The sequence below is a fragment of the Phaethon lepturus genome, unplaced genomic scaffold, assembly GCF_000687285.1.
Source record: "Phaethon lepturus isolate BGI_N335 unplaced genomic scaffold, ASM68728v1 scaffold7202, whole genome shotgun sequence".
NCBI classification, from domain to species: Eukaryota; Metazoa; Chordata; class Aves; order Phaethontiformes; family Phaethontidae; genus Phaethon; species Phaethon lepturus.
Genome location: NW_010525460.1, coordinates 3969 through 31666, shown reverse-complemented (window position 1 = coordinate 31666; position 27698 = coordinate 3969). Strand labels below are relative to the sequence as shown.

General features: G+C 38.5%; 1 protein-coding gene across 1 annotated transcript in view; it reads left to right on the top strand.

The window, feature by feature from the left end:
- Positions 1-26209, top strand: part of LARS2 (leucyl-tRNA synthetase 2, mitochondrial) — a gene marked incomplete at its 3' end in the record, with an annotated part of 73204 nt that extends 46995 nt beyond the window's left edge. The window contains exons 10-18 of the mRNA XM_010282740.1: positions 1882-1997; positions 2974-3257; positions 6537-6635; positions 8903-9040; positions 17486-17589; positions 18572-18754; positions 22764-22933; positions 23980-24057; positions 26098-26209. Of these exons, the coding sequence (XP_010281042.1) occupies positions 1882-1997; positions 2974-3257; positions 6537-6635; positions 8903-9040; positions 17486-17589; positions 18572-18754; positions 22764-22933; positions 23980-24057; positions 26098-26209 (1284 nt within the window). The remainder of the gene's footprint in view (positions 1-1881; positions 1998-2973; positions 3258-6536; positions 6636-8902; positions 9041-17485; positions 17590-18571; positions 18755-22763; positions 22934-23979; positions 24058-26097) is intronic.
- Between the last annotated feature and the right edge of the window lie 1489 nt (positions 26210-27698).

Genomic DNA, 27698 nt, shown 5'->3' with positions numbered 1-27698 from the left:
GTGGTCTCATCTCAGCTGCACTGAGCAGGCAGTGTTCTGTGCCAGTCCTAATAAGAAATAGTTCTCTCTCCTTCCCCCTTTCTACTACCTTCCTTATCCCTTAAGTCCCTGTTGTTGTCTCCCTGTTGTTGATACTTCTTTCCTGCCCTGGAGCTGTTACTTTCTTTTCTACACCACTGCCAATATTGGCTGTTCCTGTGCAACAACTGGACTGAATAAAATCAGCTGACTGTGCAAAAATGTCTTGGATGACCCTCACAAAGCTCATAGAAATTATCTGCTTGGGCTGTATACCTTACTTGCAACATGCCCACATCTTACACTTTAGAAATCAATCTGTTTTTGAGAACCAGAACCTTCCCTCATGTAAGAGAAGCCAAATAATTGAGATACCTAATCTTATTTTTCATTAAAAGCTTCTAGCTTGCTCACTGGCACATACCTTGGCCTTATGTCTACTGGAAGCAGCCCAGCTCTTCCCGGGAAGTTCTAGATGCCAGCTGTTGAGCTTTGCAAATGTGCATTAATAGCATCATCTTTTCGAAAGAAGGAAAACCAAAAAGTGAGACCTGCTTTTTCCCATTTGTAAAGCATATTGTGAAGCCGCCTGTTGCAGGCTGCAGGGCTTTTTGACAAATTAAGATACATACATTATTCTATAATAGGGCCTTGAAATGGCAAGAGCGTCCATCTGCTGGAAGATAAAATAGCAATTCTGTATTTTGCTAGTTAAGGGGTTATTTGTCACAGGGGAATTTTACTTGGTTTTCTTTAGTTATCTGCTTCCAAACTTCCATATATTGACAGAGTTAATGTATAGCAGGCACTTCATTGCCTGAACAAAACTGGTTTTGAATGAAGTATTTTTGAATGAAGTAGTTTGCTAATAATTCTAATGTGCTTAGCAATATTTTGAGAGTTTTTGCCTGTAGTTTTCACCAACTTAATGTTAGCATTGGCTTGTCGGAATAAGTTTCTTTGCCTTTTAAAGATGACAGCAGTTGTGCAAGATGGTTCAAAATGTTAAGTAAATTATGACGAAAGGAAAAAATATTCAGAAATATGTATCTCTCTGGAAATAATAAATCTGTTAGTATCTCAATGTTATTTCAGAATACACACGATAATAAAGTTAAGTTTCTTAACTCACCCTGAAAGATAGTCCTCCAAAGAACCAAGATGTATGACTGCAAGAATGATGGGATGCAAAGGGAAAGATAGCATCAGGGGCCTTAAGTAACTGTGACTTCTACAACTGACTTGAACAGCAGTAGGAAGTGCTCTGTGTAGTTATATTCTGAATAGAAAATTGATGTTATTCAATGTTATTTGAATTGTCCTGAGTTCATAAACAAATCATGTCTTTCATAATAAATTAAAGGGATAGTAATGTTAGAAACTATGGTACATTTTAATAAACTATGACATTAGAAAGATATTAAATTTACTATTGAATCAAGAGGACTATTTTGGCTGTTTGTTTAGTATTTGTTTCTCATATTGGTGAATAGAATTAAAATTTGTATTATTTAAATATATTCATACAATAAAAGTGTATTGAAAGTTTTATTATTTATCAAAATTTTGTAGCTTTATTTTTATGCTTTTTTGGAACTATCAAATTTTCAGCCATTTCTGAGGTAGGATATTGAACATTTGGATTACAGAGAAACTGAGAAGATGTGTTTGTAATTATTGCCGCTTGAATTTCACTGCTTAAAGAACATGAAAACATTTTTTTATTAGATTTTGAATTCCTTTGGGCAAACATACGTCATTATAAAGAGAGTATCATAGAAATAAAATGTTTTCTCCTCAAAGTGATGATTGATATCAGTGTTAGTCAATCCCAGAACTGATTTATTTTTTCCCCTCTCCTAGGAATTCCTAGTACTAGTGCAGAAGATGCTGCAGTAGCTAAGAATCTGGGCATTTCTTTCACTGAAGTCATTGAGACATTGCCAAATGGTTTGGAGAAAGTCATTAATTCTGTGGAGGTGGGTATACAAGTATGGAGTTCCAACTTACAATAGCAATGCAAACTAAATCTGTTTTCTCAAGAGTGCCAAATACTTTGTATGATTAGAGGTATTTTTTTTTTTTTTAAGAATCAAGCCAGGCTTATGCTACCAAATTTCTAACAATAAATGATGAAATATGTTGACTCTTCTGTTGCAATAAAATGAATCTTTTCCTTTTTATCGTGAGAGTATTGGTCAGTACAGTATTGGTCTGAGTCTTGTAATGTAAACTGAATTATTAAACCCATGTTAAAAGTTGATTCTTATTTCATCATCTCAATAGATTTTCAGCTAAATATTAACATGGTAGTCCTATTTCCACATATTCACTTAAATGTAGTGTAAGCCTCTACGGTAACATACCTGCCTGAAGTGACATAGAAATCTTATCTTTAAATAAGCTGTATGTGGTGTTATAGCTCTTGAAAAAAATCATTTGATAGCAGACACAAAAGTTCATATTCTGTTACATGACAGGTAGGATCTAAGTGGTTGAGATGTATGTGAAAGCAGGAATAAAAAAAAACTAAAATGAACACAGGAGAAAGCAAGCTATTTTACCATTCACATTTCCTCAGTCCGTACCTGGTGTTTGGTGATATTCTGGAAGTTTGTGTACAGCAGCTGATTAAAATATCAGCAGTAAATGCAAATATCTGCCAATAAAGGCTGACACAAGACTTTCTCAGCCTTGTTCTATTTAGACCATCAAGAACATTATCCTTTGAGCAAGGAGGTTTAAATGAGTAGCTGTTATGTGAATAGTGTCTTCGATAGGAGGATGTTAAGCAGCGGGAAGGGGGAAATTCATATGAGGCTCATAAATGTTGTCTCTCAGAAATTGCATTTGTGACCTTTTTTTTGTCTGTTCTTGCATTTTCAGTGAGAACACGTATAAATTTTTTTCTTCTGCTTCTCTCTCTCTCTCCTTTTTTTTTTTTTTTTAAATCAGATCACAGGCATGACTCGGCAGGAGGCTTTGAAAGCTATTACCCAGCAGGCCAAAAATCAAAGAATAGGTGGAGACCTAACGAGTGACAAATTAAGAGACTGGTTAATATCTCGACAGCGGTACTGGGGAACACCTATTCCTATCATTCACTGCCAGACATGCGGCACCGTCCCCGTACCTTATGAAGACTTACCTGTGGTGTTGCCCAATGTAACCACCTTCACAGGAAAGGGAGCCTCACCTTTAGAAACAGCTCCAGAATGGGTGAACTGTTCCTGTCCGAGGTAAGCCAATACTGTATTTACTGCAGACTGGGAGAGGTTGCTTTGTACCTGCCTGTTTCTTGTGCTCTTTCTGTAAGTGTTGAGAACTGACCGTTCTGAGACAGGATGCTACTCCAGAATGATGTTTAGTCTGACCCAGCATCGGGGTGTTTTTCTTATATACTCTGTAAAACTCCTTTTTTCGGAACACAGTCACCCACTGCTATTTCTTCATAAAGAAGCTGAAGCAAAGCTCACTGTTTTTAAGTTGGAGAAAACAAAAAACGTAGAACAGAATTATTTTCTCCCTGTCCCCATTTTTTAACAGTGTTTCTCACTTCATTTACTACAATAATTTTCATTATTTTCATCAGCAGAGTTCATATAAAGCTTATAATGATTATTCAATTATGTCCTTTTGGTAAGGAAACTAACACCGTGTTCATTTTCTTAGCAGTAGTCCAACAATAAAGTGTTTCCTCAGCTATATAATTCTCTATCATGAAGAATCACATTCATTGTGCATTACACATGACAGCATGTAATTCAGATTGAAGGAGATAGTAAGCGTATGCATCTTGTCAATGCTGTAATCTTTATTGTTTGTAGTCCCGCTGTTTAAGAAATAAAACAGCCTAAATTAAGTAGTGAGAGAGATGTCATGAAAATCAGTTGTCTAATCTTGAGAGCTGCTTAGATACTCTGTGCACTGGAGTTTGCATACACATTCTGCAGAAGGAACTGGTAGAACATGAGGTATCCCAGAGAAGTTTCTCATCAGCCGTGCAATGCAATGCTGCTGCTAAACAGACTGACCAAATGGGAAGTACATTATCAGGCTGCCAGGCAGAGGAATCAGACATATCAACAGCATTAGGGCTCTCATTGATAATGCAGCGGTTTCATAACATCTAACTTCTTTTTAACATTTGAAGGTTAGAGTATCAGTGTGGTTTTCGTTTCTAACTAGGTAGCTTATGCCTAGCATTTCTGTGCCTCTCAGGGAACATGGATTTTGACCTTTGTTGATAACATGTATTTTATGTAAAACACACATTTACTTCTATGTTTCTGCATAGAACATTTCTTCTCACATATGCCTATTTAAATTACGTAATGTATTTTAAAGTGTGACTTTTGCAGGGAAGCCTTACTAAACAAGATCCACAGGTTTAGTAAAATCTCCAGAAATGCCTTGTTCTGCAAGTCCTAATTTCAACTGAAGAATTTTCATGATGTGACTGAAAGTCACTGTCTGCATTCCTGGCTTCCTCCTGACCTTAATTAAAAAATTATTTTATTGTTTACCAGGCAACAATGTACTTCTGATGTATAGCAAATCCGTATGGTTTCTGGATAGTTGTTGTGACTACCCTAATTAATCGAGGGCATTTGTTTAGTCAGAAATAAAGGCATACAGGGTTAGTTTCTTAGCCTAAAATGAGGTAGTTTGATGAAATTAACTTTTTTTTCATTCTTGCCTTTATTTGGCTTCTTAAGTCTCACCTGTTTAACAGCTATCTTCAGTATTGCTCATTCATATGTCTGCTACGGTTTCAAATCCTTTGATCTATTACTCTTGTGTGTGCATAATCTTTCTTGGTCTTCCTTGCTCTGAGAAGTTGTGTCATCCCTTCCTTTAGTCCTCTCCAGTAGTAGGGTTTTTTTATTAGTTGTGTTTAATATCTAGAGTTAATAAGGAAAGCGAAATGGAAAGATACAGAAGTTTGTGAGTATTTGAGTTATAATAACGTTAGCAATAATAAGTGGGAGAAGATGCCCAAGTTATTCATTGTTATACAAGTCCAGGTAATTGTCTGAAGATCATCTAATGAGATTACAGTATTATGCCTGTAATCACAATATTGATACAAATTGTATAAATTTTGAAAGATGCCCATGCTGCCTCTGTGTTAGTGAGCCATGTCCATTTAGAGTGCAGGCAACATCAGAGGCATGAAGCACATACAGTTATGGTTCAATGACTGTAAAGTGTTCTCTGACTGAAAAGCCATTCTCTTTCAATGTAATACAGTATTATTTTACATTGGCCAAGTCTCTGCTTGTATGTATAATTCAATAGAATCATTATTCTATATTAAAAAGCACTTAGAAGTAAAATGTTTTTACTACATTATTCCCATTGAAAGAAAAACTTGCTGGTAGAGGAGGACGTGGGGCAGAGACAGAGTGAAGGAAAATGTTAAGTGGTGATACTCTCATAAACTTGCCTCGGCAAGCAGAGCTGAAGTGTCAGGCAGACAGGCAGATACATGTTACAGCTCAGTCATCAAGCCTGATCAGAGACTACATACACAGTTGGAAAATACTAAATAACCAGTGTCCATTTATTATGTATATTTATTACAAATAGACTTACATTTAAATCTCCATACAGTTATAAATTGCATACACTTGTTACATATACCCAGTGGTATTTACATACAAGTATGTCACAGGTTGCAACATTTTATTGACATTAGAATAAGCCCATTGTTATAACAGTACGAGTTTTAAAGAGGGATCATTTACAACAAATGGAAGTATTAAATGTGATTATTGGCTCCTACAAGTAATTTATATTCAGGGAGATATTAACAGAAAGTAACCTTAGCTTCTAAAATTTATTTTAAAACTGTTTATCAGAGCTGCCAATATAACTCCAAGCAAAAATTGTTTTGCCCTAATCACAAATTAAAATTGTGCTACAACGTCTAGAAAAGATTTGCTACATCTCAGTGAAAGCTGAAATTAAACTAAGTTCCTTTTTTCTAGAGATGATAAATGGAATCTGCCAAGACCTTTTTGTACAGACAGTCAGTGAGAGGCAACCACTTGCTCCTCCTGCTAAACGTTTAGAAAATTATTTGCGTGCTGGTACCTAATGAGTGTGATATATATTCCGTACCCATTAACTTTATGTCAAAGTATGCTTGTCTTTGCTTTAAGACTTGTTTCCTTTCTTTTAAAACGGCAATTCCAAAAAATTCCAAGAACGTGTGATTGAGAGGGCTGTCTGGTACACTGCCATCTTCTGCTGTTGCTGGATGTTAGAAGCTGTTCAGGCTTCTTTTTGGCTTGAATTTTGTTTGGTTTGGGAGGGAGAGGGAGAGGGAAGGGGTGTCAGCCTTGTTACTGGTATTGGACTTTTTCTGAACATGTCACTCTTCAGACTGTTCAGACCCGTTCTATTTTCAATCCAAATGTCTTCGTACATTGGTTGTCACTCTGTACATGGTTGGTTTTTTCCCAATCTTCTCACTTACCTAAAAATAGCTTTTCTCTTTCTGTCTTGCTCAGGTGTAAGGCAGCAGCACGGAGAGAAGTTGATACCATGGATACATTTGTTGATTCTGCTTGGTACTACCTGCGGTACACTGACCCTCACAATGCGGACAGGTGAGGGCTGCAGATGCAGGGCCATCAGGGGCAAACCCACTTCACAGAATAGAAGGGAAGGAAGAGGCCAGGCACTCTGGTGCTTCGAGCTTCTAACTGCCTTTGCAGAAGGTGGTGTAAACCCCTGTGCTGCCCTGATTTTGTGCCTGCCCTTTGGCCTTAGCACAGCACAGGGTAGACTAGGAATTACTCTAAAAATGTGGCATTGGTGGTTCACATGCCAGGCGATCTACAAGAGCTGGATGTGTAGACACAACTGGGTAAGCACGGGAGCTATAGGGCAAGGGGCAGAAGTGTGCATGAGAGGGCATTATAGGGCAGGGTGCTGAGGAGCTAAAAATAGTCCTTAGTGGAGGGTGCCATCAAGCATGACCACCTACTATGACTGTGGTAAATTGCATGGAGTGTACCCTTCCTGGCAACACACTGAGTGGTTCACTGTGTGGACAGACAGTGCTTTTCCACTAATAAGAAGAGGGAAGTCTGGTGTAGCATCCAGCTGTCAAGAATGGCACCTTTGTTTCTCTCCTTTTGAATTCCAGTAACTCTTACTACTTCCTCATGCGCAGACCTAAAGCAAAGTGGCATCCGCAGCAAGCTCCTGCCGTGTCAGCACTTCAACTGTGTGCATAATTAATGAAAGGACATTTTTCGTGTGCTGTGTATTAGTGGCTGCAGCATGGAGAGTGTGGGAAGATAGATGTAGTTATTTAGCTGTTTTTCTGCTTCGTAGTCTGCCTGTAGTAGCACTGCTGATAGTACTGTTTTTTCCGAGGAAGAGCTAGTGGAACAGCTCTACTGTGTAGTCTGAGGAAGAGTTGCATTTTTAAGATATTGACATCACACGTAGGGCTGTTCAGGGATTTATTTATGTATTTATTGCCCAGAACAATGTCTGGGTACATACTACATACCGAGTGATTATTACTAGTATAGCTGGGGCAATTATTTTTTTTATACTGGCAGCACTAGTGTAGTTAAACTAAAGAAAAATCTTCTGTGAACACTTTTATTTCATGTTAATTTTAATTACTTTCTAGTGATAGTGTGAATTTATTATTAATATTATTAAGTTAGGCAGATTTCTTCCTCTGCAGTGACAGTTTGAAATATTTTTTTGTGCATGGGTAAGAGGGACTTTTCCAGAAGCTGAAGAAATAGTCAGATGTAACATCCAGCTGTCAAAGTAACAGCTTAGTGTAGCTAAATCTGTTTTGTATTGAAAGAAGAACATTTATATGGACTTCTGCACTAGACAGTTACCTCCATTTGATTGATGTATTTGGGTTTTTTAGCTAAGCTGCATATATGCAAACCCTTTATTTCCATAAGCCATATTTTACAGGTCTAGAATTTGGGAGAATTACTCTGTTGATTTGAACCCTGTGAACAAGTTAGTTTTGATTTGTTCCACTGAAGACATGAATCCCAGATCCACAATTTGCTTCTGCGCTCATCTGTGAGGAAAAAAGTGTTGCTATTACAAAAATTACAGATGGGGTAATGAAATGGACTGACAAAACAAGTAAGTTTGTTAGAATGGGACCATAAAGCATACACTAAAGAAGAGCATCTATAGAAATGGTATTTTGCAGGCAAGAGCCCATTACAAGAGACAACATTATTTAATGAAGCAGTAAGCAATGCTAGGAAACCGTGCAGGTGACCCCCAACAACATAGTAAATATGCTGTAAATGACAAATTCACTGTAAATTCATCGAGCATCCTTCAGCTGGAGTGCAAAGAACCATCTGACTCTTCAGAATGTTTTGCAGCCTTAAACTGCTTCATTGCCCCCTAATGGCAACAATGCAAACCTCCAATTAAGAAATAATCAACTGTTTTTCAGTGGGCACGTCTTTTGTCTTTCACTCTAATATATTTGTATATAAAACTTGATAAATACTAAAAAATTCAAAGGCTAGCCACAGGGTATTTATAAAAAAAATCATTTAAAAAGCAAGCAAATATTTTCATCACTTTCTCAGGTCACAACTGTGAAATCTTAGTTGCTTGCCTAAAATACAGAAAAATAATATTTTTGTGGATGTGTGTCTCAGTGGAAATTCAATTTTTGTCTATAACTTAATAAGCCTTTCACTTCTTAAATATTGAAAAGATCTGATAGCAAAATAAAAATTTTATTACACATGTATTGCTCCAAGTAAACAGTGGTGTCCAGTCAAGTATAATGAGCTACTTTAGTAGAACTGATCTATCTTTTCCACACTGCATTGTTTCTAGAATTGTGGTGGTTTTTTTTCAGGCCCTTTAATAGTGACTTAGCAGACTACTGGATGCCTGTGGATTTGTACATCGGAGGAAAGGAGCATGCAGTTATGCACTTATTCTATGCAAGATTTTTCAGCCACTTTTGCCATGATCTAAAGATGACAAAACACAAGTAAGCCTTATATATTTCTATAAAAATCCTTCATATTTCATTTGACTAGTAAGAGTGTTAGCGGATGTTGTTATGGTGGTAGAACATTACATTGAATAAGCCTGAATTTTCTTGCTTGTCAGGAAAATTTCTTGCCTCATTACTTGGTTTCTCACAGTCAGTTGCATTTTCATTATGCATACATACATAGCATTTTTATTACATGAGTATTAAGTGGCTCAGAGCTACTGTAGATTTTCAACCTGCAAAAACTTGCATAAACCAGTAACTTCAGGCATTCTGAGTAGTGCTATTATTTCAAATTAGGTAACTTCCTGCCAGTAATACCATTAATTTCAGAGGAACCATGCATATGTAGAAACTAAGCACTCCTATAATTCACTGCAGTGTTGGAGATGAACAGTGCAAAACACTTCTTGATAAGCAAAAGCAGTATATTTATCTGCTGTCACTTTATTTTTTTATTCAATTACTTTTATACAATTACTTTTAACTACTCTTGTTGCTGATGCTGCTATAGCCTAATTATCCTCTGTTTTGATTAGAAGGAAAGTTTGAGGCAGGAAGGCGAGTCATCTGATACTCTATTCTTTGTCCTCTTGGTTAGGTTCCAAGCTTGATGGTCCCCATTTCCACTGAAATTCTGCCCTTCTGTATCCTAAAATGCCATGACAGGAATGCCTCAACAGGGAGGCTACTTGTGTCAGAGCAGTGGAGTACTGCCCTGTGCTCTGTCCTGTTCTCCCATCAGCAGAGACGTTTGAATAGATTGAGTCAAAATGAGTGATCCCATGAGAAGAACTGCTCAGTAATTTCTCAGCTGGGAAGTCATATGCATTCATTCTTTACTAATATCCACGCTAAAAACTTGATGTAAAAGAGGAGCCTACATATACATGGCACTGAGCTCTCTTGAATGCAGTAGTTTTGCTACAAAGCTAGAACTTCAGTAGCTGTGCACCAGAAAAAGACAGACTAGTTAGTGGAGCCAGCAGAGTATTTCCCTCAGTTATTTCATAATCATTTGATGAAAATAGACAGTGTGTTTTCATTGCTTATTCTTGCCTGCAAAATAGTTTGCAGTGAAAACTGTATTTGAAATTTTGGATGTGGATTATTTGTGTACCTGTGTTTCACCCTGTTGTCTCTTGCTTGCATAGCTGCAGCAGGAAGGCTGTTTCTTCTCTCAGGGAGTGGACTTCTTGAAGCAGACCCTTTCTCTCAGAGGCACTGTTCCTTTAAGCAGAGAATTTCAGAGCTTACCCTTGTAAGCAATTTCAGGCTTATCAGTTCTACAAAAGACTTTACAATCATAATCTATCAACTGTCTAGTGGAGCTGTAACACACAGCAGCAAAATATTCTTTTGCTAGTCAAATACTTCCAACCTCCCAAAATGACCTTAACTACAGTGGCTGAAGTATTGTCACAATGAAGAGAGACCACAAGGAAGAGGGGGGTTTTGCTTGCAAAGTAAATGGTCCACTCTGGTGTGCAAGAAGCGGAGGAGGCATGGAAAGAGGCCAGCTTGACCTCCTGAGTGAGCCCAAGCACTAAAAGAAGTGCATGGAAAGTGGAAGTGAGGATGGGCTGTCCCTGGAGAAATGTGGAAGCATTGACTGGTGCAAAATCAGACAAAGAGCCTGGCAGCAAAGAACAATCTTTCCCTTGGCCTTTGCTGTCAAGGTCTATGCTTAGTAGGAGAGTTTGAAGGAGACAGGTACTACCCACTGTAAAGTAGGATTGAGTTAGGGATCACTTAAGTAAACCAGACACATACAAGTTCCAGGCACATAAAAGACAAGGTGACTGGGGGTAGCCACCACAGATTTACCAAGAGGAAATTATGCCCACCTTAATCTGCCTTCCTTTTATGGTGAGATGATTCCCTCTGTGGATGAGGACAGAGCTGTGCATATCTTTTACTATGACTTTAGCAAGGCTTTTAACAAGTTCTCCTACGGCATCCTTGTAGTCTGACTGGGAAGACACAGCTGAATGGGTGGACTTACAGCATGGATGGAAAAACTGTCTGGACTATCAGGGTCAATGTTCAAAGTCTGACTGGCAGCTGTTTGCAAGTAGTATTCCTCAGGAGTCACTTGCTGAGACCGATTGTATTTAACATCTTCATCAGCAACCTGGGCAGAGCAACGAAGTGTGCACTCTTAGCAAGTTCACTGATCACTGCACACTGAGAGAAGCCATTGACACTCTGGATGGCAGAGCTGCTATGCAGAGGACTTTGACAAGTTGGAGAAGCAACTCAGAAGTGCTGACAGGAATGTCAAGTACATGGAGCAGATTACCCACAGGAACATCTGGGGCTGCGCCAACTCTGTGGGGAGGATTACTACAGAGAAGGGCTTTAGGGGTCCTGGTGAACACCAAGTTAGATGTGAGTCAGCAGTTGGCGTCAGAGTATACTGCGCTGCATTAGCAAATTATGTCCAGCTTTGATTGTCTCTGCTTACAACTCAGGGAAGGCACATCTGGAATATTGTGTCCGGTTTTGAGGGCTCCCAAGTGTGAGGAACATTGTTAAACTGAAGATCTGGGGCAGGGGGGCATTCAGATAGTCAGGGGCTGGAGCATATGGCATACAAGGAGAGGCTAAGGGAGTTGGGCATGTTCACCATGGAGAAGAGAAGGCTAAGGAGCGAATGTAATAGCAGTCCACTGCTGTCTAAAGGAGGTTATAGAGAAGGCAGAACCAGACTCTTCTCAGGTGTACAGAGAAAGGAAAGGAGTAACAGTCACAGATTGCAGCAAGGTCCAGCTGGACAGAAGGAAAATAGTTTCGACAGTGAAAGTGATCAGGTTTGGAACAGTTTGACCACAGAGATTGTGGGATCTCCATCATTGGATATTTTCAAAACTCAGCTGGACAGGGTCCTGAGCAACCTGAAGTTAGGTCTGCTGTGAGAAAGGAGTTGGACTAAATTACTTCCAAATGTCCCTTTCAACTTACGTTATTTTAAGACTCCATGATTCTGTAGCTGTGTTAATTTGGAATGTGTTTTGTTCACACTCCACTGTGACAGAGTGATAGCACCAAAGCTGTGTAGTGTAGACTGGTCTAAGTACGGTAAATTGCAGAAGAAAACTCTAACTTCAGTGAAAAAATAAATGCTTAAGAAGCACTATGTCTAGTGAGAATAGCAGAGAAAATCAAAATTGCTTTCTGTAGAAGCAGTTTGCAAGACTGTGGAGAATTCCTTTGACACCATATACAAATCTCAAGAACTGTTGCACATGTGAAGATCCGTTACAACATTGCCCCTAGGAGCTGTTATTTGTACTGCTTATATGTGCTCTCAGACAGCAAGGCGACTGTAACAAATTCATCATCATGCGCAAAATTGTTTGCTTGCTTTAGCTCTGCACAAGTTAAAGCATTAGGTGCTTTTAAGCCATGAAGTCAAATTAGGATTTTGTTTTGATATGGAAATCACAACTCCTTTATAAATATTACCATGTGTTTAAAATGTTTTAGCATTGGTCAGAAGCCACTTTTTCTCAGTCTTCTGTTAGGACTGCTCAAGGTCTGACCTGAGAGATCTGAAAAGGGTGGTTAGAAACAACAAGCTTATGGTTAGGAAGCTTAAAGTCATGGTGTCAAAGCCCACAGCTCCAAGGGAAGACATTAAAATGTTAAAAAACACTGCCCTCTTGTGTATTTTCAGTCTTTCTCTACTAGCTCAGGTGTTGTTCACTGATTAAATTAGTAAAATTCTGCTATATCTCAGTTAATGAGAGCTGCAACCATTTAAAGTGTTATCTAGTATCCTGACAAATTTTTATGATTCCCTTATTAATCTGTAGTAGTTTTTCATTTTGATAGGTTTTCTTCATGGAAACTTTCATTGTTTAGCTCCTATCCTCTGACTTTCAAATCTGTTGAAATATTTCCTGATAGTCTTTAATTCTGTAGTAATGGCTATTAATATAATAATGAGATTGAAAACAAGGTAAAAATTCCATCGTTCAGATTTTTCAAAGCAATCTCTTAAAATATGGTGTCCATTATTATTATTATAGAAGTATTACAGGCATCATATATAAAATCTGCATTTATGGACATCACACATGCTGTCATAGAAAATGCAGTGGTTCTAGGCATCTAAAACTGTAAAGGGGTCAGTATAGTTTAAATATCCCCTGAAGATGGGGCATGATCTTTTATTTTTTTTTAATGCATTGAACTGGAGATGGTGGGAAATGTTGCTCCTTCTCTCACAGCAGAATAAATGCCACCCTCTGGGTATTGGTACCTGTAATAACAGATTAAGCCCAAATTTAGGTCATTTTGTTTTAGCAATCTGGTCTGTAAAGTGCGTCGGTTCTAGAATTAATTCACCAGCCATTCAGCCCTCCCAGCTGTGACCACTGCTGGGAGGGGGGCCAGACAGGCAGCTGAGGCTAGCAACCTCCACATCTGTTCCAGCTTAATCCACCATGGCAAGTGTGTGCTGACACAGTCAGTTACACCTGCTCAACTATATTATTGCAAGTACAAGTTACACAGAATTTGTCTCTTCCCTAGGCTTTAGTAATCAGTTCTGTCTGATGAATCATTGGAAATGGGATCTAGCACGTTCTCCGTGAAGGATTATAAAGCAATAAATAGTTATTGTTGCCATTAATTCAGCAGATTTGACTGTGATAGAGAGCAAATCTGTTGAGTAAGAAGGCACTATTTTCACGTAGCTGCATTACAGAATAAAAGAAGATGTATGTGTGACAGAAATAATTTATTCTGTGCAAGAAGGATATTAGAGCTTCTCTACATTCATTAGGGACTTTATCACTAGTGTTGATTTTAAGTAAAAGTACTCAGCTGTTGACTGTGTAAAATCTTGAATGTTCAATATTGTTTGATCCTTTTTCTGCCTAAAATGATCAGCTTCCACATCCTCCAATCAATTCTCTTCTGGCCTTCCATAGGGTTGCCAGATGGATACAGCTAGATCTAACAGCAGGTTTCACAAGCACCTGAACTCAGCTGACAGTGACTGGCCAAGGTCTTGTCTTCACTCTAGGGCACAGCATCGGGCTCTCTCAGCCTTTCTAAAGGTGCAGGATGCAAATCCATGTGGTGAGCTCCCTTGCTAGGGCTCTCCCTTCTTCTGTGTCCGCTATTTATCACTGTTGCAGGCTCCACAGAGTCCTTCCAGACACGTAATTTGTAATTGGACTGAAAGTCCTGCTACTTGCCTTGCACACAGAAAGCAAGGAACGTGAAGACGTGGCACTGAGGAGGAGTTCCTGATCTGTCAGTAACACTTGCGCCTCCATCCGTTGCGTGCTCCTATATAGAGAGATTGATCTGTCAGAGATGAACTGGTATATGAACATTACTGAAAGGAAGAAGATGGATTACACACGTAATGGCTAGCACAGCTGATCCCTCTCAGATGTGTCAGGCAGACTTCACAGGTGGGTCCCATCTGTCATACAATATGATCAAAAGCTGCACGCAACTAATGCCATACTCCAGTATGGGCACAAAACAAACTTCACAGGCAGGTGAGGGCATATCCTGTTCCAGCATCCTTACAATATGAAATGTGGTCAGGCATTCAAAACAACTCAAGCCACCTCTTCGTTTACCATGCCAGAAATGTCTGTCTGTCTGAACGTAGCTTAATTTCAGTTGTTCACAGTGTTATGGATCAGGAGGTATTTATGATACCAGGCCATGACTGGGTGCTGCAGTATTTGGATCAGAATTGCATCACACCTGATGTGCTGCAGCGTATTGGCAGTTCCCTTCTGCAACCGAGAAACACATCGCTTTTTTCAAAGGGGAAGGTTTTAGGTGTGCGGTTTTAATGTAAATTAAAGTGTAACTCTGCATGTGACCATGAGATGGAGCCACCATAACACTGGCAAAATCACTGTGCACTTCAGGCGAAATTCAGTACAGGGCTCAATTTGTTTCTGAACCCTGTTTTTATTAGACAGGCTCTGGCTTTCTCATTTTGGGCATGTCTCCATTCTCCTGCGGTCTCACACTAGAAACACGTGGGAGTTTTTTTCCCCATACTTGGTAATGTATTTTGCATTGCATTTTTGTAGCCTCTGTCAGCATAAACAAAAATAGGAAATGCTCATTCCTGCATTCAGCTTTTAATAACTTGGCTTATGATCTGAACTAACTCTTTGTCATTAAAAATAAGTGTTCCTTGAAAAATCACTTCCAGTGGAGAACCCTATCTGATTTGTATGTTCTGGCTACCTCATTAGCTCATTAGCTTTATTTTAGATAGCGGCAAGTGTAGATATTTTAATAACTGTTTGAGATCTTAAACAGATTGAAGTACTGAATGATAGAGGGAAAAATTATTTTTATTTTCCCTTGGTGTAATGCCTTTTGTTTGTAGAAGAAACTTATCCTGAACAGTTACCTCCTGAAGCATTTTTCCATCATTTGTTGATGATAGGTTTACAAGGTTTTTGTTCCCAGTTTTCACCTTCTAATTCACTTGGATAATTTGTGATAATTATTTGAGATTTTAGATAATTATTGCCTCCTGTTTTTAAAATACTTTTTCTGTTTATACTATCTAAATTTGACTTTCATTCTCATCTCCTTAAGTTCCTTTAATTTATTTCTGAACAACAGGATTTTTCGGGCAACCTGTGAAATACTGTCTAGAAAATATTTATAGAGAGCTTGAATTGCTACTCTTGTTTAACACTGTTGATAAACCAGGTGGCATGGCAGAGACTCGTACTGCTTGGTGACTGAACGATACACCACTATGTGCCAGTACTTGCACAATATTTAGAAGTATACAGAATATGCAAGAAAGGAAGCTCTTGTTCAAACATGAATATGTTAAGATAAACTATGAAGCCTGTCACTTTCTCTCTCCCAGATTAAGGCTTTTCTTTCAAATAACTCCTTCAGTCATCAAAAGTGTTTAAAGACTAGTAGTTGGAAGATACCCACTTTAATGCGGTTAAAACGTGCATAATTTTAATATAATTTAATAATACTTTAACGATATTATTAAATAAATTACTGTGTTTTAAATCACAAGATAAATTGTTATATAATTTATATTTTCTAATAATGTAAAATACTAAATTAACTCCTTAAAAGTGAGTAGTGTTTTGGATTATGACTTTTTTGTACATGTGAAGTAAAATGTGGAAGTCTGGTTTTACTGTTTCTTCTTTAGATGGATTTATTCTAGCTTTTTAAAAAATATGCAAATAGGAGTAATGTATCTTTTTTACATAAGTTGTTTTGGTAGATTTGTGGGGCTTCTTCATTAGGTGGAAATGTGGAGGATTCAGATTGATTAACATTGAACACACATGTGAGCATTAGGAGGTGCAAGTCAGTAATAACCAGTGCTGATTAGCATGTCCTCCAAAATTATGGTCACCAGTGTCTTTGTGTTAGAGGATCCCATGAGAAGGCTCCCCAGACTGTGTATGCCTTCTGGATCTGGCTCCATATCTCCTCCTCCCTGGCCCCTGCTGTTCTTGGAGTTGCTGTTAGAACTGCCTTATTTTCCTGGCCTATTGAGTGGGGACCAAAGCCTCTAGAGATTAATGTTCCTGTCTCTTTTTTTCAGTGAAAACAGTGACAGACATCTGACTTGATAAATTAGAAATGCAAAATCATTAAAGAAGGTGGCCGCAATAATGTATTTGTCAACCAGAGCAGCATTGACTTAGAGTTTATTTCTCGCTGAGCGCACTACTGCCCATAGCTTTCGTGCCTTTAAGGATCTTTTTAGCTCTGTCATACACACATTTGATGAGCGTTTACGCTTCCTGATGTGAATTTTGTTAGAAAAGTAAAGTTTTAATGTTCAAGATGCTAAAAAATTGATCCATTGACATGAATTTTCCAGCATTGCCATTTTTCTAGTGTGCTTTTTTCTTGCAGCTAGGTCTTCATGACAAGTTTTGCAAAGGGACAAGGCATGCAAGTGCTTATGTTAGAGAAACTATCTTCTCCGTTTATAGAAAGAAATGTGCAGCAAGATTTTGATTTGTTCAAAATACTGTGCTCCTCAGAGAGAAGCTAGAACTAAATATTTGTAAAACAATGAGGCCAGGTACTTGAACACTTTTACACATGGGTATTTAGCTTGAAGTTAGTGAAATTGCACTGTTGACCAAGCAACTTTTCTGTATTATCCATATGCTAGTTTGAAAAGTGACGTTAGAACATCTCACTACTAAATCAGGATGCAAGAATGTGTGCAGAATACAAATAAATACTTATACTTGCCAGCCAGCCACCATGAATAAATGCACAAAGTACTCTTTCTAAGGTGACAACCATTTATGTATAGTCAACTTGAAATTCTTGTTTCATTAAATAATTGTGCCTGATTGGCTCAACACCTGAGGCTTATCATAAAGTATGCTTTTGACAGCTCTTTTCAGCGGCCAAGTTTCTTTTTCCTTCCGTCCTCAGGGAGCCTTTCCATAAGCTCTTGGTTCAAGGTCTTATCAAGAATCAGACATTCAGGCTGACAACAACCGGCCAGTGTTTGAAGAGAGAGGAGGTTGATCTCACTGGTAAGAGAGACTGCATGGGAAAATCAGCATAGGTGCATCCAGAAAGTCAGGGACCGCTTTGGCGTGCAAGTCTCAGTGCTGGGAAAAATTGGAAGATGAAATGAATCCTTGTAATATTTAAACTGGAGAGCAACTTTTGTGAGTTTTGGATTCATATGCACTGCTCAGTGCACAGAGACCCAACTAATTCAGCAGCTTTTAATTGCATCCAAGCACAGCAACGGTACTGTGGTATTATTTTAGCTCCAGTATAGTCCAAAAGATCAGAAGTAATTTTTATTAAGATAGTGCTCGCAGCTTGTTGAATGGAGCTAGTCATCTCAGCAAACAATCTACAAAAGCATTGTGGCAAAGCTAACGCAGATGTCAGTGTATTCAGTAGATATTAGGAATGTAAAATGTATATTGGAAAAAGTGCTGTTTCTCAAGTTCTTTCCAGTGACTTCACTGCATAAGCTGGAGCAGCAAGGTTTTGCTCAGATGCACCTTTATCCATGCAAATGCCCCTTTCCATCTCTAAATTCATGCAACAGAAGGCACGTTCTTGTCAGGATAACTTACTGCAATTGAAACCTGTAAATCTAGTGTTTTTAAAACCCAAGTTCAGGTCAGAATTGTACCAAATCAGTACACCTATCTTAGGAGGTTTTAAATGTTACAGTTATAACAATTCTTAAATCTCAGGGGCTATCAAGGTAGCACATAGGATGAGTGCCAGATACAGCTTCCAGATGGTAGAAGGAGACTTTCTGTCATGATGTAACGGAAGCATTGGGATGTTACTTGTGTTAAAACATTAAAGTAGGAAAAACTTGGGAGGGGAGAGGGTGTTTACAATGGGTGTTTTCCTCTTTAAGCTGTTTGGTAAGCAAAAAAACTCACTAGAAATAGCTGTTTCTTTTTATGCTTAGGGAACGGAATTAATTGGTGTTACAAATAAGCCAAATTTGTTTTAATGTTTTGTGTATGTCTTAATATTTAGGAACTGAACCAGTTCACCTAAAAACTGGTGAGAAGCTCCAAGTTGCTTGGGAAAAAATGAGCAAATCTAAGCACAATGGAATAGACCCTGAGGAATTAGTGAAACAGTATGGCATTGACACCCTACGCCTTTATATTCTGTTTGCTGCTCCTCCAGAACAAGATATTTTGTGGGATGCTAAAAGTAAGTTGGATTGTTTCTGTTGTTTGATTGCTTTTTTCCCTAGTGTGTTATATTTTAAACACAAAATTAATACAGTTCTTGATGCCCAAGTTTTGGAATAATTGAATCAAAAAAGTATAATGAGCAGTTTTTATTGCTTATTTCTTTTAAAAGAGAGGTCATCACAAAGCTGTCAGTGAGAGGCAGGCTTGCAAGATTATTGCAAGCAGCTTACCTTTTACGAGCTAAAAGCATGTATGAAAAGTACTTCTAAGTTGTATTTTCTTCTGCAAACTTGGACCCAATTCTCATTTTTTATTAGCTATGATTGACTGAAAATTATTATTTTAAGATTATTTTCTTCATTATAAGCTGCTTTTTAAAATCATATCGGATTAGAGATAAAACTTTGCAACATTTTGTTATTTCCATTTATTTACACATCTATGCGATTGCTTTTGTAAGCCGGACTATGAAGTACTTCTCAGAAGAATCTCATTAGAAGACAATCAGAGTTCCTAGTAACTAATACTTGTACACACATGACATTTTTATGAGCTTGTTTCTTGAATAAGTTAAGATTTACCCTCCTACACATTTATTTACTGCCATCATGCAATTTGTCATACTGACAGATCTTAGGATCTTTTATCTACTGCGGTTCATACATTTTAATGTAGTCTTATGCATACATTTAAATCTAGCCCTTTTATTGCATAAGGCTTTAATAAAACACTCCATGCCTGTTTTTAAAAGGTGTACTACTTCATTCTTTCTTGTGTTAGCTTCTTGCTACTTAGTTCAGCCTGCACTAAGTGTAATTTTAGTTGGTATCTGTCACCCTTTACATTCACATGTGTTCATTTATATATTATTGCGCTACTGTATGTACTGGAGAAGTGGCCTTTATGACTTTTCTCAGTTGGCTTTCTGTTGCCATCTAATCACAACAATACAAAGCTAGGCATATTAAGAGGTCTCTTAAAAAAACAACCACTTGGAATCAAGCTTTAATACCTGTGTCCCTGACTGTACACAGGTACGTAATTCCCTCTGAAGCAGCTAATTCAGTGATGCACAATCTTTTTGCTCTATTTTTCCATCTTGAAAATTGAATAATTAAATTAGTGTGAGAATCGTGGGTACAAAATCTTAGTTGCAAAGTATACTAGAGCTTGGTGGTTAAACATTTTTTAAGCAAGCTAAGCACAAGCAGGTATAATGCTAGCAAAAATGCGTTTAGTCTTTCAAACTAACCTGTTCACCAATTCAGAAATATAAAGAAAGCTTTCGAAGTCATGTCGTGTTAAGAGAGTATTGGAAAATGTGAACAAAAGGAGTTGTTAGCAGCCTAAAGATAATTCCAGGGGGAAAAAACGGAAAGCAGGCGAAAAGCATCTCTTAAATCTTTAAGCTTTGGTGTGCATTTCTTAATGATAATGAAATAGTGAATGTTTAAATTGAAGAAATAAAGCAAGTTGTGGTGGGTTTGACCTTGGCTGGATGCCAGGTGCCCACCAAGCCGCTCTATCACTACCCCCTCTTCAGCTGGACAGTGGGAGAAAAGTATAATGAAAGGCTCGTGGGTTGAGACAAGGACCGGGAGATCACTCGGCAGTTACCATCACGGGCAAAACAGACTCGACTCTGGGAAATTAATTTAATTTATTACCAGTAAAAATCAGAGTAGCATAATGGAAAATAAAACCAAATCATAAAACACCTTCCCCCCACCCCTCCCTTCTTCCTGGGCTCAACTTCACTCCTGATTTCTCTACCTCCTCCCCCTGAGCTGTGCAGGGGGATGGGGAATGGCGTTTGTGGTCAGTTCATCATATGTTGTCTCTGCTGCTCCTTCCTCTTCAAGGGGAGGACTCGTCACACTTTTCCCTTGCTCCAGCCTGGGGTCCACCTCCATGAGAGACAGTCCTCCACGAACTTCTCCAAAGTGGGTCCTTCCTGTGGGCTGCAGTGCTTCACGAACTGCTTCAGCCTGGGTCCCTTCCACAGGGTGCCATCCTTCAGGAACAGACTGCTTCAGCGTGGGTCCCCCATGGGGTCACAAGTCCTGCCAGCAAACCTGCTCCAGCATGGACTTCTTTCTCCATGGGGCCACAGGTCCTGCCAGGAGCCTGCTCCAGTGCGGGCCTCCCACGGGGTCACAGCCTCCTTTGGGTGCATCCACCTGCTCTGGCGTGGGGTCTTCCACAGGCTGCAGGTGGATATCTGCTCCATCATGGAGCTCCATGGGCTGCAGGGGGACAGCCTGCCTCACCATGGTCTTCACCAGGGTCTGCAGGGGGATTTCTGCTCTGGCCCCTGGAGCACCTCCTCCCTCTCCTTCTTCATTGACCTAGGTGTCTGCAGCGTTGTTCCTCTCACATATTCTCACTCTGCTCTTCAGGCTGCTGTTGCATAGCAGGTTTTTTTCCCCCCTTCTTAAATATGTCATCCCAGAGGTGCTACCACCGTCACTGTTGGGCTCAGCCTTGGCCAGCAGTGGGTCTCTCTTGGAGCTGTCTGGCGTTGGCTCTATCAGACACAGGGGAAGCTTCTGGCATCTTCTCACAGAAGCTGCCCTTGTAGCTCCCTGCTACTAAAACCTTGCCACACAAACCCAATACAGAAAATTGTCTTGTTCAGAGAATATTAAATACTGGTTCTTAGTTGCCATGATCCTTCTCTTCACTGGATGTGTTTTGATAGCCTTTTGAGGATTGCTTACAGACTAGATTCCTTGTATTTTCAGTGGTGGATGTGAAGGCAGGGCTTCATGTCATTCTCTCCCCCTCCTCCCTGGTGTGGGCAAGCAATCATGGTCAAAATTACCGAGCGGCTTATTACATCATTACTACAGCCTGGATAATGCCAAGCCTACTGTTGTCTTGCTGATCTGTATGCTTCTGGTATGAACAGGAGACGGAAAGTTTGGGGAGAGCATCATACTCCCAGTTCCCCTATGACACTTCATGAGGATCATGCAGACATGGTCAGTCAGGTTGTGTTTTACTGTTCCTAGATATGCAGGAATTCTTGCATCTAGTGTGATCAGACAGATAACCCGCCTATATTATGGTCACTCACATGTCTTTTACTTCTCCCAGTTTAGTACTAGCCCTGGCGGTCTTTTCAAGTGCAGTTGCCAGAACAGAATTGGAGGCTCTTGATAGTTAGGATGTTTTAGGATACGTTGATCCTGTGCAGCACAGTGTGATGTAGTGCTGTGCAGTCTAGTAGAAACATCTAGAAATGACACATCTGAAAGAGAGAGCCAAAGCCATATTGGTGCCACACCTTGAGCCATACCTTCACTAGTGGCTTGGCTCTGCACCACACCACATGGAGGACCTGGCTGTGTGCAGCAGTAGCTTAGGGCCTCTCTGTAGCACAATCCCTAGGTCACAGAAACACATTCTTAGAGAAGCAATGGAGCAGGACTGATGCCTCCAGAGTCAAGGTGAACACCTTTATAATATCCCCATCCCAAACTAAGCTGTGTCAAAAGATGGTACCAAGGATCAGAGCCTGTACGCATTAGCACAGTAGCATCTCTGTACAACAAAAGTATATGTAACTTCTAAAATTGAATTTTAGAACTCTCTCAATTTAAAAAATATGTGTATGCATACATGTGTGTATATAAGTATGTTTGTATTCTTCCATGGGTTTGACAAATGAGACCATGTAGAACTGTTTTGTTGAGTCAAAACACAAGATGAGCTTTCTAACATTGACGTAACATTGGGTTATTTTACAGATTTAGTAAATATTCTGGCTGTATATATGTTTTGAAGTCATTGCAGAAAAATACTTTTGTTTTATCTTACTGATTTACTTCCATTAAGGGCAACCCAGCATTATTTGTCAAGGCATTTTTCATTGCATTGACATTTTTCATTTAAAATACAATTTGTTTGGTTTTTTTTAATGTTTAACTTTAGTGTTCGGTTTCCTTTCTTTTTCTTCTTTAAAGTTTTGGATTCATTCATTGTAACTGAAATTTGTTTCTGCAATCTTTCATTAATCTCAGCTGATGCTATGCCAGGTGTTCAGAGATGGCAGACGCGCCTCTGGACACTTGTAACCAAACTTATTGAAGTAAGGACTTCAGGAACCACGCCCAATCCTGAGCTTCTGAATAAGAAAGAGAAGGCTGAAGCCAGAAAGATCTGGGAGCAGAAGAATCTGGTGATTTCTGAGGTTAAAAGAAACACTTACATAGCTTGTAAATGACTAAATAAGTTGCTGCTTATGCTAAAACCTTATGCTTCACTTACAGAGCCAAAAAACTTTTTCCCCAGATGAGTAGCTCAGAACTTTTAAGTGAATTATTCTCTGCATAAGTAATTTTATTTACCTACAAATTCTATGGGACAGAACTTTTTTGCAAAGTAGTAAGATTTGGATTGGCAGAATTTCTTCATTGTGTGCCTAATTTAAAGGATGAAATGTTATGGCATTAAAATGTTATCAATCTGAGTTTCGAGTAACTCCATTTCCAGCAGCAAAGCTATAGGTGAGTTCTGCAGGTTATCCCTAAAAAAAGCTTTTGATCTGTTTGCTTCACACTTCGTTATCATGCCTGCTGTTTAATATAGAATGAAAAAGACTTGTGGGTGAAAATATATTAGCGTATTCTAAAAAAAAAAAAAAAAGAATTACTGAAATGATTGTTCATCTCTTTTTATATGTTGTCTTCATGCTGCAATTAGTGTCAATTCAATTATCCAAGACTCAGAAGGGGACATAAATACCTATACAATTAACTTAAATTATTTTTCTGTGGATAAAGAACTTTTCTGATTTAAACCTTGTGGTGAGGGACCTTCCAGGTCTTGTAACAGACTTGAGAATTATAATCTTGCAATCTATGGACAAGCTTTCACCAGCATAACTGGATTTAAAAGTATGAAGGCCTCTTGTATGGGCAAAGGGAAGATATTTTATTAAAGGAAATAGAGGATGATTGCTAATACACAGTTCTCATTGGCATTGATTGAAGCTTTTAAAATTCTGAAACAGAGGGGAAGCTAGTCAACTGAATTTTTATACAATTATTATTTTCCCATACACGTGTGTGATTGCATGTACGCTGTGTTTGCATGCCAAAGTGATTTACATGTAAGAAGTAAGATGAGCATATTTCACAAATTGAAATTATCAGTAATTCTTTTTATTTAAAAAATGAATATTCCATGTTTGAGAATTTTAAGTAATTAGTGACAGACCTTTTCTTCTAATACAAGGTAACAGAGCACTTCACAAAGGATCATTTGTTCAATGCAGCTATTTCCCAATTGATGAGCCTCACTAACATACTCCATGTAAGTACGCAGTATTAATGAAGGTATTTTTCTCTAAGACCCTGTTCCTGTAAGTCTTTATACAAGGCAGGAGCTGCCTGAACTATAGGTCCAGCTTTCTAGAAGTCATTTACTGTCATACACATTGCTACTAAGTAGAGAGCCTCGTTGAATTATTCAGTTCAAAAGCAGCACATTCTCATATCACTGTAACGCTGAAATACATGTGTTTGCAGGAAGTACTTGATGGTATTAGGGCCACTAGGTTCTGATGTTTATATCTGCATCCTGTAATTTCAAAAGGATACGTTTTGTTTAGTTCTGTTCTTTGTTCTCTTTTGTTTTTAACCAATTAGCATATGCAGCTAGGTATAGTAATACATTATAGAATTACCAAACATTCTGATTTAAAGAAAAGGATTATTCTTTGCAAGGAAAATCACACATAATCTTATATTCCTCAGAGACAGCTTCCACCACTGAACTGTCTGCTAGTAATAGAGTTCGCAAATCCCTCTTTTTAAAACAAATATTGGCATTTTTTATTTAGATCATGTTGTTTATCAACCAGTGGCAATAGATGAAATTAAGAAACTATTATCATTATTTTTGTTACTACTCTTAGATCTAGTTGAGCAATCCTTCAGGCATATAATGGTAACCATAAATCAAATAAAAATTTCGATTTTCCAACTTCTTTATTGAAATACCATTTATACCTTATGGATTCCAATAAGATTATTGGCAAGGAACTTAACAAGAAGTAGGGCATGCACAAGTGCTGTACTGAGACAACTTAAGTCTGGGATACTGTGTGGTGTTGGGAAGGTGACACACAGTTCTTTATCTCCAGCTGAGTGATTCATATGCATTTTGGGCTGGTGGATGGTGATGAGTGAATGTTCAAAAAAATCAGTATCCTACAGACAGACAGGTGTTTGAACACTGACATAGTTCTTGACCAAAGAAGTCAGTGCAGTATCTTTCAAGAACAAGTTTCTGTATAGCATGCTGACACTTCCTCTTTCGCTCCCATTTGAAAGGAGGAAGTGGGGAGGCGGGTGAAGGTTAAATGCAAAAAATAGGTAGTAGCTACTAAAACTTACTCAAATCTAGTTTGCACTGACATCATTAGCATCAGATGCCATCTGACAACAGTTGTGGTCTGTGTCAAATGATGGTTTTGGACAATTTTCTAGTAGATGGGAATGGGTGTTCATCACACCCACCAAATAATTCTCATAAGTTGACGTGAATTGACATTCTTCTGTGCTGTTTCATTAGAGGGGTAAATTACAAAATAAACACAGAATATGAATTTACTATGAGATGTAATTTCTCCCACAGGCAAAGAAAAAGTTCATGCAGCTACTTTTAGTGGTATCTTTTCTATTAAGATTATAGAGGAATTAAGGTTCAAATTTTGTCAGTCGAGCACCTTTTGCAAGAAATCGAAAATTTTCTGTACTAGAGAAGCTGATCACTTTATAAAAGCAATCTGAACATCAAACTGTAAAAGGCTGTGCTGCATTTTTCATTCCCAAAGCTTTCTTCAGCTCTAAAACCTCACTTTGTCACTAAATTCGCCTTTACTTAAGCGACTCTGGGATCCTGTACAACTGACCTTTGTCCCAACAAAAACCATGCTGCATTCAGCACAGTTTGACTCTCTTATACAAGTACTTCACCTCTTCTCAGATAGTTCTGGTTTTATCTAAGATTGCACTTTTAAAATGCACTCAAAACGTTTTTGAGGGCTACTGTTGTTCACATGGGTCTGTGTTCAGACTCCTGTACTAGAGCAGATCCGCAAGGGTCTGCATCAGCCTCTTCACGATTAGCTTCCAAGTGTTAGAGAGCACTCTGTGACCAAGAGTTGCAATTTTAATTCTCCAGAACTTTTCATAAGTTTCCAATTTATTGTGAAAGTATGCTGTCCTAAGTGTAGACATTGATTTTAGGTTTTATTACAGCATTTCTTTAATTAAACTACTTCCCCCCCCTCCCCCTCCCCCCGAATATTAACAGTTTGTTTTCTTTTCCTTCTGTCTTTTCACTTAGCAAGCTTCTCGGCCTCTTATTCTCCACAGCACAGAATTTGAAGATGCTTTGGCTTCACTCTGCATTATGGTTGCACCTATGGCTCCGCACATTGCATCAGAGATGTGGAAAGGTATTTATAGAAAAAAACTTTTTATTGATGTTCCAGGAAAAAAGGCAAAAATTTTGCAAAAGTGTCTTTAACATAGTACATGCATCACTTATCCCTGAATTCTGCACCTTTCTTGTCACCTGTCATAATTCCTAAACAAACTTGAAACTTGTGGTGTACCCAGATCTCTCTGCCTTTAGGTTCTTTCCCCTTGCATACAAAGGTGGATTTCTTGACACTAGGCAAAGAAAGGGAGAATGAAGAAAAATTCAAGACAGGACTTGCATAAGGAATTCATATGCCAGCTGCTAGCTGCTGCTGTATATGGACAGCAATATTATGAGCTGAACATGAGGATAGAAACAGCCCTTTTTCAAACAACTGTTTTAGAGTCTTTGGACTACAAATATTTTCTTTTAGGAATTCAGGCAGAGAGAACTATGTCAGAGGGCTGTATACTAAAAAGGCTAAAGGAACGTTCAATAAAAATCCTACTTGTGTAGAATTCTCTAGAGACTGAGGCACATTATGCTGGAAATTAACCTCTTGTGGAGAGTGGGAATGGTAGACAGGAAATCTTTTTTAAGATCTGTCACAGTTGTAAAGCTTGAGGTCTCAATCCCAAATGGGCTAAGCTGGGTGGTGCTGCTGCTACAGTTAAAGCCTGTGAAATAAGGGATGTGCATGTCAGAGTTCAGGAGTTGCTTTTAAGGTTTATTGGGTGAAGTCCCAAGACATATGTGGGAAGATAGGAATATATTTTGCATTAAGACTGGCCACAAATTGCTAGGTGGTTTTGGACCTAATGTTAGCTTTTGGATGCTGTTTTAACAGTTTTATTTTCAACAGTTGTCCTAAAACTTTGTGCATTCAAGCGTTTACAGAGCAGAGCTACTAAATTGCTTATATTTCAGAGCTGTGCGTGGCCCTGTAATAACATTAACTGCCAAAGAAAGGCTGCTTTTGTTCAAAGCAATAACACAGGGGCAGAGACTCTGGAAACAGCAAGATGTACTAGGGAGAATGAGGGTTTTTTTCTATGTTTTCATCTCCAGTGCTTTTAAGATGTCTTAATACAAGCTTAATTGTTTAGAATAAAGAGTGGCATCAGACATGATCCATCTGGAGAAAGCCACTTTTGGTCAATATACTCTTACAATATGAAGTACCATCTAATGAAAATTATACTTAAATGGAAGTAATTGCCGTGACTGTTTTCCACGTTGGTTGAGATGGAGACAGAAGAGGTCCAGATTAGTTACTTAAACATACAGTGCCTTATGAACTTGAAATTTAAATACATGTTAGGGAATACAGAATTATCAAATATGTTTGATAAAATAACAACACTAGGATGTCTTAATTAACATAACTTGTCAAATGAAAAGCTTAATTCTGTAAGATTTTGAATGTTAGAGAAGGAAGAATGAGAATGATAAACATTTTCTGGATTTCTCTCTGATGTAAGAATGAAAAGGAAGCATATAAAAATGGGGAGGGTATTGTCCTT